Source organism: Eptatretus burgeri, chromosome 3 (assembly GCF_056783735.1).
Source record: "Eptatretus burgeri isolate ZD-2024b chromosome 3, Ebu_testis_v1, whole genome shotgun sequence".
In the NCBI taxonomy this organism is placed as follows: Eukaryota; Metazoa; Chordata; class Myxini; order Myxiniformes; family Myxinidae; genus Eptatretus; species Eptatretus burgeri.
Genome location: NC_140963.1, coordinates 104,922,350 through 104,934,507, shown reverse-complemented (window position 1 = coordinate 104,934,507; position 12,158 = coordinate 104,922,350). Strand labels below are relative to the sequence as shown.

The 12,158-nt window shown below is 41.8% G+C and overlaps 1 protein-coding gene across 1 annotated transcript in view; it reads right to left on the bottom strand.

Annotated features, from left to right (window-relative positions):
* The window catches only part of LOC147030578 (uncharacterized), a 263,534-nt gene that overhangs the window by 203,019 nt on the left and 48,357 nt on the right, over positions 1 to 12,158 (bottom strand). Inside the window, 1 exon segment of the mRNA XM_085872191.1 lies at positions 9,407 to 9,529. Within this exon segment, the coding sequence (XP_085728317.1) occupies positions 9,407 to 9,529 (123 nt within the window).

Here is a 12,158-nt window from a genome sequence, read left to right as displayed (position 1 = left end):
CCAGGTCACTGTCTAACCATTAGACGACCAGGTGTTGGGCAAAGCTGAAAATTGGACTCATCAGAGAAGATGACCTTACTCCAGTCCTCTATGGTCAAATCCTTATGGTCTTTTGCAAACCTCAGCCTGGCTCTTCTTTGCTTCTCATTGATGAGGGCTTTTTTTCTAGCTTTGCACGACTTCAGCCCTGCCCTGAGGAGCCTGTTTCGAACCGTCTTCGCCGTGCACTTCACCCCAGCTGCCGTTTTCCATTCTTTTTGTAGGTCACTTGATGTCATCCTACGGTTGTTGAGTGACATTCAAATGAGTTGGCGGTCATCCCGGTCAGTGGAAAGTCGTTTTCGCCCTCTGCCAGTCTGTAGCTTTGTTGTCCTCAAAGTCTGCTGCTTGACCTTGTTCTTATGAACCGCCGTCTTTGAAATTTTAAGGATGGAAGCAACATGACGCTCACTGTATCCCTCTGCCAGTAAAGCCAGAATTTAACCCTTCTGTTCCTCACTCAAAATATTTCTTTTCAACTTTTTTGGCATGGTCAATAATTATTTTTTTGATTCAAATTACTTTTGAGGTACTACGAGCACTGTTTTTGCCATCCAGCTGGTCCTATTGCAAGAGGATAGTGATGACCACAGCAGTGGTTTTTATACTTTTCCTCGTTAAATAAGATTCGGTTCAGGTGATCACCTAATCAGTTCCTCACTAAGTAGAATGAGGTGTGCCTGTGTTGGAATTCAACAGACACTGGAATGGAATAGCTGCCATACATGTAGAGATGCAAATTGCAATTATTTTTGGAATGGTCTCTTTTTTTTCCAGAGCTGTATATGTGTGTGTCGATATGTATGTGTATATATAAAATAAAATGACCGTTTTTACAGCCATTTTTCCCTGCTGTGCAGGGGTTAGGCTTTTTCTTGAGGCAATGTTTTATGGCCGGATGCCCTTCCTGACGCCAACCCTGGTCGCCTCTTACGACACACAGGGATATGGTATACCTATTCTAACCGGGGCATACACCGGGACCAGTACACTGGTACTCACTTCGCTGACCTCAGAAGGATGACAGGCTGAGTCAACCCCCTAGTGTTAATTCAGCAGCCAACGGGGCTTGAACTCAGGACCCTGGGATCCCAAGCCGCCACCCTAACCACTAAGCCAACACCAGGCTTGTATGTGTATATATGAAGAACAAAATATATATATATATATATATATATATATATATATATATATATATATATATATATATATACACATACATAGTCAGGTGCCGCTTAACGACGTTCTGGGCAATGACGGATCACATATACGACGGATCTGCAAGGTCTGAAAAAAAAAAAAAAAACCGTAACTGAAAAATTCTTATCTCCGAGTGATGTTGCCTCGTATAAAAATAGCACATACAATTATGTACACTGTACAATACATAATACCTCATAATGATAATAAACGACAGTGTAGCCCAGTTATAATGCGATCGTTGAGGTCCATAAAATGTCATCGCGAAAAAAACAGGATCGTGCTAAATCGGGATTCAAGGAAATCAGCTTTCAAACTGAACCAATGTTTGCACATTTACCTTCTCGCAAGTAAATTAGCTTTGAATTGAAGAATTCCGTGAATAAATCGTTGTTCTTAGTCGACATTAAAACACAAATTTGTTTTCGTGAAGCTTTTTATGTTGTTATAACAATCGCACTGTTCCGAAAATATATATCACAATTGACAGGTGCTCGTTTCTTCATTTGTAAATTATAACATCAATGCAATGATTATGTATTTATAAAATCTAAACACTAATTATTCACCTTTCGAAAATCGATGCGAGAGGAGATTGTAAGCTGCTGCTAACAACACCGATGGCCGTCGTGAACAGCACAAAGGTAAAACTAACGTGTCTTCAGCCTCTCTTGGATGTGTGTTACAATTGCCGACAGTATTCAGTACAGTAACATGCTGTACAGGTTTGTATCCGAGGAGCAATAGGCTACACTATATAGCCTCGGTGTCTAGTTTTGTGTAAGTACGATGTTCGAAAACGAAAAAAAAAATGATGTTCACACAACGACGACGTCGGTTAACGACGCGTTTCTCAGAACGTAACACCGTCGTTCAGTGGCGCATGACTATATAAAACATATATACATATATATATATATATATATATATATATATATATATATATATATATATATATATATATATATATATATATATACATATATATACACACATACACATACACATATACAGTGGGGAGAACAAGTATTTGATACACTGCCGATTTTGCAGGTTTTCCCACTTACAAAGCACGTAGAGGTCTGTAATTTTTATCATAGGTGCACTTCAACAGTGAAAGACGGAATCTAAAAAAAAAATCCTGAAAATCACATTGTATGATTTTAAAATAATTAATTTACATTTTATTGCATGAAATAAGTATTTGATCACCTACCAACCAGTAAGAATTCCGGCTCTCACAGACCTGTTATTAGTTTTGTCTTTAAGAAGCCCTCCCATTCTCCACTCATTACCTGTATTAACTGCACCTGTTTGAACTCGTTATCTGCATAAAAGACAGCTGTCCACACTCAATCAATCTTACTCCAACCTCTCCACAATGGGCAAGACCAGAGAGCTGTCTAAGGACATCAGGGACAAAATTGCAGACTTGCACAAGGCTGGGATGGGCTACAGGACAATAGGCAAGCAGCTTGGTGAGAAGGCAACAACTCGTCGACCGAGAATTAACAGGGTCTATCTGACATTTCATTCAAATTTAGAAGAAGTCCATGTAGAAGGGCAACAGAGGAAACTAAGTAAGATTATTTTATGTAACCTTTATATGTACCTGTTATGTAGCACACGATTTGAAAATAAAATGTTATGAGATAGCGGCAATTCCACTTTGAATTTTTGATTTCATTTTTCTCAAACTTCAAAAAAGTGTAGTTGGACCCTGTTAATTCTCGGTCGACGAACTGTTGGCGCAATTATTAGAAAATGGAAGAAGTTCAAGATAACAGTCAATCTCCCTCGGTCTGGGGCTCCATGCAAGATCTCACCTCGTGGAGCCTCAATGATCACGAGAAAGGTGGGGGATCAGCCCAGAACTACATGGCAGGACCTGGTCAATGACCTGAAGAGAGCTGGGACCACAGTATCAAAGAAAACCATAAGTAACACACTATGCCGTCATGGATTAAAATCCTGCAGCGCACGCAAGGTCCCTCTGCTCAAGCCAGCGCATGTCCAGGCCTGTCTGAAGTTTGCCAATGACCATCTGGATGATCCAGAGGAGGAATGGGAGAAGGTCATGTGGTCTGATGAGACCAAAATAGAGCTTTTTGGTTTAAACTCCATTCGCCGTGTTTGGAGGAAGAAGAAGGATGAGTGCAACCCCAAGAACACCATCCCAACCGTGAAGCATGGAGATGGAAACATCATTCTTCGGGGATGCTTTTCTGCAAAGGGGACAGGACGACTGCACTGTATTGAGGGGAGGATGGATGGGGCCATGTACCGCGAGATCTTGGCCAACAACCTCCTTCGCTCAACAAGAGCATTGAAGATGGGGCGTGGCTGGGTCTTCCAGCATGAAAACGACCCGAAACACACAGCCAGGGCAACGAAGGAGTGGCTCCGTAAGAAGCATCTCAAGGTCCTGGAGTGGCCTAGCCAGTCTCCAGACCTGAACCCAATAGAAAATCTTTGGAGGGAGCTGAAAGTCTGTGTTGCCCAGCGACAGCCCCGAAACCTGAAGGATCTGGAGAAGGTCTGTATGGAGGAGTGGGCCAAAATCCCTGCTGCAGTCTGTGCAAACCTGGTTAAGAACTATGGGAAACGTCTGATCTCTGTAATTGCAAACAAAGGTTTCTGTACCAAATATTAAGTTCTGTTTTTCTGATGTATCAAATACTTATTTCATGCATTAAAATGCAAATTAATTATTTAAAAATCACACAATGTGATTTTCAGGATTTTTGTTTTAGATTCCATCTTTCACAGTTGAAGTGTACCTATGATAAAAATGACAGATCTCTACATACTTTGTAAGTGGGAAAACCTGCAAAATCGGCAGTGTATCAAATACTTGTTCTCCCACCTGTATGTATACATATACATATATGTGTGCATATTTCAACGAAAGAAATGACGAAAACGAGCTGGGAACATTTCTACACAAAGCATTTATTTATAATCAAGTAAGGAAAGGTATGTGGCACAGTGAATGGGGTTTATTATGTGCAGCAGGGATAGCAAGGAATTTGTGGGGTGCGACAAAAGGCAAGCAATTTACAAAAGCAGACACAGAACAGACTTATCCCATTAGAACTTCTACAATCATAACTTCTGCAACGACAGGCGCCATCGCACACACACAAACCCGAGGAAGATTAGATAGCCAGAAGGAAAGAGAGCAGATGAGGACTCACGGACTCGCAATACCTGGCACGGTCGGCCAACCAATGCAACCCAGTACGCTTTGGGGGAGGTAGGATGGAGAAATCCTGGTGTCTAAGGTGTGGGAGTGGGAGGTGTCATGCCAGAGGAAACTGTGATTGCAAATCAGTAATGGAAGCTCTTTTGTGCATCCAAAGGGGAGGAGATGGAGGGGTGGAAAGAAAGAGAGAGGAGAAAAGGTGCGTGAGGCAAAAGAGTCGGCTTTTTTTTTCACCACCTCAAGAGTCGGTGCATTATCTCCTGCTTAGTCACTTTGCCGGGGCTCGTGGAAACGTATGCTCCGCAATGGTCCCAGAAGAACATCTGTCGCACACCAACCACGATTGTAGATCCAGCGACGGGCAGACAACGAGGAGCAGTGAAGAAGAGGGCGGAGCAGAGAGGCGAAGGAGAAGGCGAGGAAAACGGGAAGACGAGGACGAGGCAGGCAGGCGAAAAAAAGAGGGCAGACGGTTTCACGATCCGCCTTTTATAAGCCCCGGCCGAAAGGTGGGGTGACCCCCCGAAGCGATGCGCGGTGACACAAATTGTGCTTCCCTTTTGGGCCACAGCGGTCCGAGCCATGCTTTGCCAGGATCCTGGGGCCGGAAGTGGTCTCATTCTCACATCAGGCGCAACACGGCCCGGAGCTCCGTCCTGAACTCCTGGACCGCTCTTCCCACGACCCCCCGTCCCTCGCCGCCCGTCCTGCCGTATTCTGGCGACTGGACGAGGGTCATATCAATCCTGCCTGACCATTCGGGGAATCCCTGGCGAGATGCAGTTGGTGCTGTTAAACATGCTTGGCTTGTCCCCACATCACGTGGTCCAAGTAACCTAAGCCGTGCAGCACGCTTCTGTTGCGTGGAAAATTGCATTGATACAGAGGTACGAGGAGGCACGGGATAATGTTCCCCGTGTGCGGGAGATGTTGGTGGTCGAGGTGGTGAGTTTTTGGTGAGCGAAGGGTGAGCAAGGCACGATGCCGTTGTAAATTGGCACGCAGATTTGAATGCCATGCACGCGCTGGGCAGCGTGTTCATTCTTGTTGTGATTCTTTCACGGGTGGCTGCGCAGGTGCTGTTATTCATATAGTGTGTGTTTGCTTGCTTGCTTGATTTGATTTGCACCATGGATAAAAGGAAAGGGTTGAAATGGAAATCAGGATTGAATGGAAGATAGAGATATAATTAGACCTAGCTATAAGACCCATGCAACGCACTTCATCTCGTTAACCCACGAGACATGAGGGGAAGATCTGACTGCACGGACTTACTCAATAACTGCCTGGGGATCACTGTATGTTGGGTTGTATTGCCTTATAGGCATGCGGTTTTGCAGAACCGCAACAATACATACTTGTGTCAAGTGTGACTTGGATCCCTTGAGGCATTGTAAAGTTATCGTGGGAAAGAAAACCTATCACAGATAAACGGACGGACAGATGACTTCGTCAGCGGTGTCATAAAATTATTTTTAAAAGACGATTTGAATTACCGATTTTGTGCTGGCAACAGAAAGTTAAAAGATGGTAAAAACACAGTGCATGTGAAAAATGCCTCATTTGGCATTCATGAGTAATTCCAAACGTCATCTATTGAGAGGTGGGGGTAAAAACGAAAAAGAACATGATATCTCAAAGTTATGGATGGGTTCAGCCAAAACTTAGGGAACAGGTTGCGAGTGTGACAAGGACGAATTGGTTCGATTTTGGTGAAGATCCAGATCCAGATACAAACATTTTTTTCCAAATTATTCTTCACCATTGAGAGAACATGATATCTCAAAGTTATGGATGGGTTCAGCCAAAACTTAGGGAACAGGTTGCGAGTGTGACAAGGACGAATTGGTTTGATTTTGGTGAAGATCCAGATCCAGATACAAACATTTTTTTCCAAATTATTCTTCACCATTGAGAGATGGGGCCAAGTACGATATAGAGCATATCCCAAAAGGTTGTGGACCAGTTATGACAAAATGAGTTGGTTATGTAACAAGAACAAGCTGATTAAATTTTGGTTCAGGTTCAAATCCAGATCCGGCCAATCAGTGGGATCCAAAACGTAAACTGTTCAAGCCTGGTGGAGGTATGTGCTCCACCGAGGGTCGTTCTAGTTGGTTGTGTTTTCTTTCAATTTTCTGTGTTTAACCGTACTTTGTTGTGGTGTATTGTCAAATTTGTGTCCCTGTGGTTGGTGTCTCTATACCCAGAAGAAATTGCTTGTTAAGAGGAAATTCTTAAAAATACAAAAGTAAACATAAATTTCACAAACTCTCAACACGATATACCTCTGGCTCGTGGCTTTTAGTTATACAGTGCCTTCAGAAAGTATTCACACTCCTTGACTTAACATTTTGTGTTGGAGCCTGAATTTAAAAAGGATTAAATTTAAATATTTTTGTCACTGATCTTCACAAAATACCCCATAATGACAAAGTGAAGACATGTTTTTCGAAATTTTTACAACTTAATGAAATGAAGAGATGTCTTGCATCAATAAGTATTCAACCCTCTGAGTCAATACTTTGTAGAAGTACCTTTGGCAGCAATTACAGCTTCGAGTCTTCTTGGACATGTCTATCATTTGGGGATTTTCTCCCATTCTTCCTTGCAGATTTGCTCAAGCTCTGTCAAGTTGGATGGGGAGCGTCAGTGAACAGCAATATTCAATTCTTTCCACAGATTCTCAATGGGATTCAAGTCTGGGCTTTGACTGGGCCACTCAAGGACTTTCAAGTTATTGTTCTGAAGCTATTCCAGTGTTGCTTTAGCTGAATGCTTGGGGGGGTGGGGGGGGGGGCATTTTCCTGTTGAAAAGTAAATCTTTGCCGCAGTCTGAGGTCTTTTGCACTCTAAAGCAAGTTCTCAATGATTTGCATGGATTTTGCTCCATTCCTTGTTCCCTCTGCCCTTAGAAGTCTCCCAGTCCCTGCCACTGAAAAGTATCCCCATAGCACGATGCTGCTGCCACCACACTTCACGGTGAGGAAGGTGTTATATGCGTGATGAGCTTGTGCTCTGTTTCTGCCAGATGCAGCGATTTGCAATCAGCCCAAAGAGTTCAATTTTCATCTCATCAGACCAGACAATATTTTGCCACATGCTCTCAGTCTGTGGCTTTTGGAAAACTCCAGGCATGCTGTCATGTTCCTTTTTCTCAGGAGTGGCTTCTGTCTTGCCACTCTCCCATAAAGCTGATATTTGTGAAATGCTGCAGAGACTGTTGTCCTTCCGGCAAGTTCTCCCATCTTAGCCAAGGAACTCTGTAGTTCTGTCAGAGTGGTGATTGGGTTCTTGTTCACCTCCCTGACCAAGGTTCTTCTTGTCCAGTTTGGTCAGACGGCCAGCTCTAGAGTCTGGGTGATTTCATATTATTTCCATTTCTTAATGATGGAGCTCACCATGCTCTTGGTAACAACACTCCAAAAAAGTTTTATACCCTTCCCCAGATCTATGCCTCCTCCTCATAGTTCTATCTCGGAGTTCTATGTATAGTTCGTTGGACTTCATGGTAGAGTTTCTGCTCTAACATGCATTGTCAACTGTGGGACCTCATATAGAAAGGCAAGTTTCTTTCTAAATCATGTCCAGGCAATTGAATTGGCCACAATTGGACTCCAATCAAGTTTTAGAGACATCTCAAGGACGATCAAAGAAAATTGGGTGCACTTGAGCTAAATTTGGAGTGTCATAGCATTGGGCTTGAATACTCACTCGCAAGAAATTACAGATTTTTATTTTTAATGAGTTTGTAAAAATTTCTGAAAATACGTTTTCACTTTGTCATTATGGGGTATTTTGTGTATATGGGTGAGAAAAAAAATGGAAATTTAATCTATTTTTAATTCAGGCTATAACACAACAAAATGTGAAAAAAGTACAAACAGTTTGTAGCATGAGCAAATACTATGTCTACTTTTTTTGTTTCTCTAATTGTCAGGAGGAGTTTTTGTGTTTGTCTTATACTTGTACTGATGAAGCCTTTTGGCTTAAATTTAGCAGATTTGCATAGTACAAGTTTCATGTTGACCATTTTGCACAGATGATAAATCCAATGAGGCAACTAGAGGGGGAGCACTCGGTAGAGTGCAAAACCTCTGCCACCAATACTGCTTGGGTCACTTAAGTGAACCTGATATCCTATTCATTGTAGGTCAAAACGGATCAGACTCTACTGAACCACGATTGAATAAACTAAACGAGATCGATGCGCATGTAGAAATGCCAAAAAAAAATTGAAATGTTTTTGAAAAAAAAGGTGCAAATTTTTTTTTCTCTAAAATTTTTTTTGGGGGGGGGGGTTGGAAATCACGTAAAACATGTAGAAATGCAAAAAAAAAAAAATTCAAATATTTTTCAAATAAAATCGAAATTTTTTGAAAAAAAAGTTGCAAAATTTCGTTTTTTTTTCTCTAACAAATTTATTTCTTTTTTTGATTGGAAATCACTTAAAACATGTAAAAATGCAAAAACAAAAATTCAAATATTTTTTCAAAATGGCCACTATAGTGGCCATATTGGACTTTGGACCAAGTCTAAAATCTAATGGCATGATCCTTGGACCATACCTAACCCCCCCCCCCTCCACCAAGTTTCGTCGAAATCCGTCCAGGAGTTTTTCCGTAATACTGTTCACAAACAAACAAACAAACGGGTGAAAACAGTAACCTCCGTCCATCTTCGATGGCGGAGGTTAAAAACAGCATAGTATAGACTGGATGTTAAGGAGAGCTTTGGAAAAATTCATGTTATCATTGTAAAATACCTCTCTTGGATGGTGATCTAATGGGTAACAGCATGGAGAGACCTATCCTCTTTACCAATTCAACAACAAAATCAGAGAATCCCAACACTTCCTATCAAGCCCACTTCCCCCTCCCCCTCAAACGAAAACAAACAAATACGAAACATTCTTCATGAAATGACCGACAAATTTGATTTATAAACAAAGCATGACTGTACCTGATGTTTTGACCATCCCTCTAAGCGTTGAACTTCTTTGGCCAGAGCCTTGACATGTTTGGCATAGCCTGAAGGTACTCCATCATATTTATCAGGACAAAGTTGGTCTGGGTAATACCTTTGCTGCAGAAAGGGGGGGGGGGTGGGGAGATGGGGGATTGGATGAAAGAGGTGCGGAATGACAAAAAGACAGGTCAATGTAATGGAAGAAGACAAAGGCAGCAAGGGGGCAGGTGGAAAAAAAACAAGACAATAACAACAAAAACCATAAGGTTTGGGGAGGGGTAGGTAAAAACAACAGGAGCGAGAAGTTGGGGGGGGTGGGGGAAGTTGGTGGGAAAGTGGATGCAGGGTTACAAACAAAAGTGATCACGTGCACACGCACACACCTTAAGAATGGTGTGGGAGACAGGATACCTTCAACGTAACAATGGAAATGTTTTACAAGTAATCCACAAAATTGTGAGGATCAGAAAAAATTTCAAAAGAAAAAAAACAAAAAACAGCACAACCAACTGGAGGATTGCCACTCTTTTTGACTGAAAAGGGCCTGGGCAGAAATGCTCAGAAAGGATTTTTCTCCCAATTTTAGTGATTATAGATTTTCCTAACGACATTTCCTTGGGTGGTTTACAAGCCAAGATGGATTCAGCTGTCATTTGAAGGTATTGCAGCTTGTAGCGGTTATGCGAAAGCTGCTAAAGATTATGGGAATCACCAACTTATGTGGCAGGCTATTAGGTGCCTGAGACTCATGGAGCAGGCAGGTGCCTTGTTTCAATCATTATACAGGTTGAAACAAATATTGACGCTTTGAGTATGAATATGAAACAAAATATTTAGAGTTAAAATGTTTCTGTATCACTCTAGATAGGCCATGGGCTCGAGGGGGTCCACATGCACCCCCCTCACTATTAGGTTTCTTTGCTATTTTTATGTAACCCTGGGTCTATCAAGTTGGAAAAATGATGTTAACAGGAAAAAAACTTGGGTCTCAAGATACCCTCAATCCAGACTGGACTTTTTGTTCACGCCCATTTTTCTAACCGCAGGTAGTGAATTTGGGGTAGGGGAAATTGAAATGGCTGTAACTTTGCAACCAATCATTGTAGAATAACAAATGACCCCTTAACATGTTGGCCTTGGCTAGGCCTACAATTCGATGTATAGCTTATGCAAATGCATTCAGTAAATAGGTCAACAGAGGTCAAAAAGTCACGAAATTTGACCCCTGCCTAAAATCATTCCCTTCTCAGAAAATTCATCACCCAAACCATTCCAAAGGGAATTTCTCAGCCAAAATGGGTTTAAATGGAAGCTAATAGGTACCCAAGTTGATTACAAGTTTGAAAATGAGGATGCTCTTATTTCTTAAGTACAACGGTTTTAGACCGTTTTTTTTTTTTACCGTTAGACCGTAGATTTTTTAACATGGCCGTTTTTCCACCAAAAAGCATGCAAAATTGCACAAACCCAATTAAAGTCTAATTTCGTCACTTCAAACGATCCAATTTTGACAAATTTGGTATTAAAATATTTGTATTGATGATTCCTCCCCTTTGTTTTTACAAAATTTGTTTGTGTTTCTTTTTAGGTATTGGCTAGAAATGTACCATGGAACGCAGAAAAAAGAGGAAGGTGGATGATGGTTCAGGCGAGGAGATGGGAGTCTGCATTATCCATGCAAAAGATCCAAAATTGGATGAGTTCACGTTCATCAAGAATACAAAGGATTCAACAGAACACTCCAAAAAGATCCTATCGGTGAAGGAGCAAAGACTGTTGCAGCCTTCCGAATCTCCATAAGCGGATGAATGACATTTGCGCACAGATACCAGAGGTATGTGAAGATAACCATGGGCATCATCGTGCATGCTACCCACGATTTACAGCGAATCTTCAGCGTCTCAAGGAGGTTCCTGCAGATAAGCAACCATCAACTAGCCATTCGAGGGAGCCCAGAAGGTCATCCATTGACAAAGACAAAACTCTTGTAACTCTTGTTTATTACAGTTTGTTCTGTAATAAACAAGGAAGAAAGAAAGTTAAAGTTAAAGGATTGTGGACAACTGAAGACACGAAGGTCTTCGAGCGTGGGGGAGGTGAAACTGTCGTTAAATTGGCTGAGCAAAAGGGAGACTGACCTTCTCAGGAGAATTTCTGACTTTGATCTCTTTGCCTGTGAGGCCAAATATCATCCCTCATGCCGCAGAAACTATGTCAATTGTCCAGACATAACAAGGGAAGATCGCAAGACAACGAAAATGTCCTGCAACAAGCAGCCCTGGAGAGAGCGCACCGAGACGCTTTTACAAATGTGTGTTCAGTAATCAACGAAATTGTTGTACTCGCCTGGAGAGTTGTTCGACTGAGTGAGTTGCGTGAAATTTATATTTCACGCCTCAATGAAACTCCCTTTCCAAATCCAAACTATCAGGGTGAAAAGCTGAAGTCAAAACTTGAAAAGCAGGATTACCAGGGACTTCTGGGGTTTTGTCCTATTGGGGCAGATTGTCGATTCAGTTCTTACTTAGTGTTCAACCAGAAAATGGACATTAGGGAAGCGATAAAGTCAAGTTACCAACTTGGACAGAACGAAAAGATCAAAGAGGTTGCCGATGCCCTGAGGAATGGAATCATAAGCTGATTTAAGGATGTTGACGAAATGCCATGGCCACGAACTGTAAATGATCTGAATTCTACTCCTTATGTTCTCCCTCAGTTGTTAGAAAAGTTCCTCACCAATTTTGTT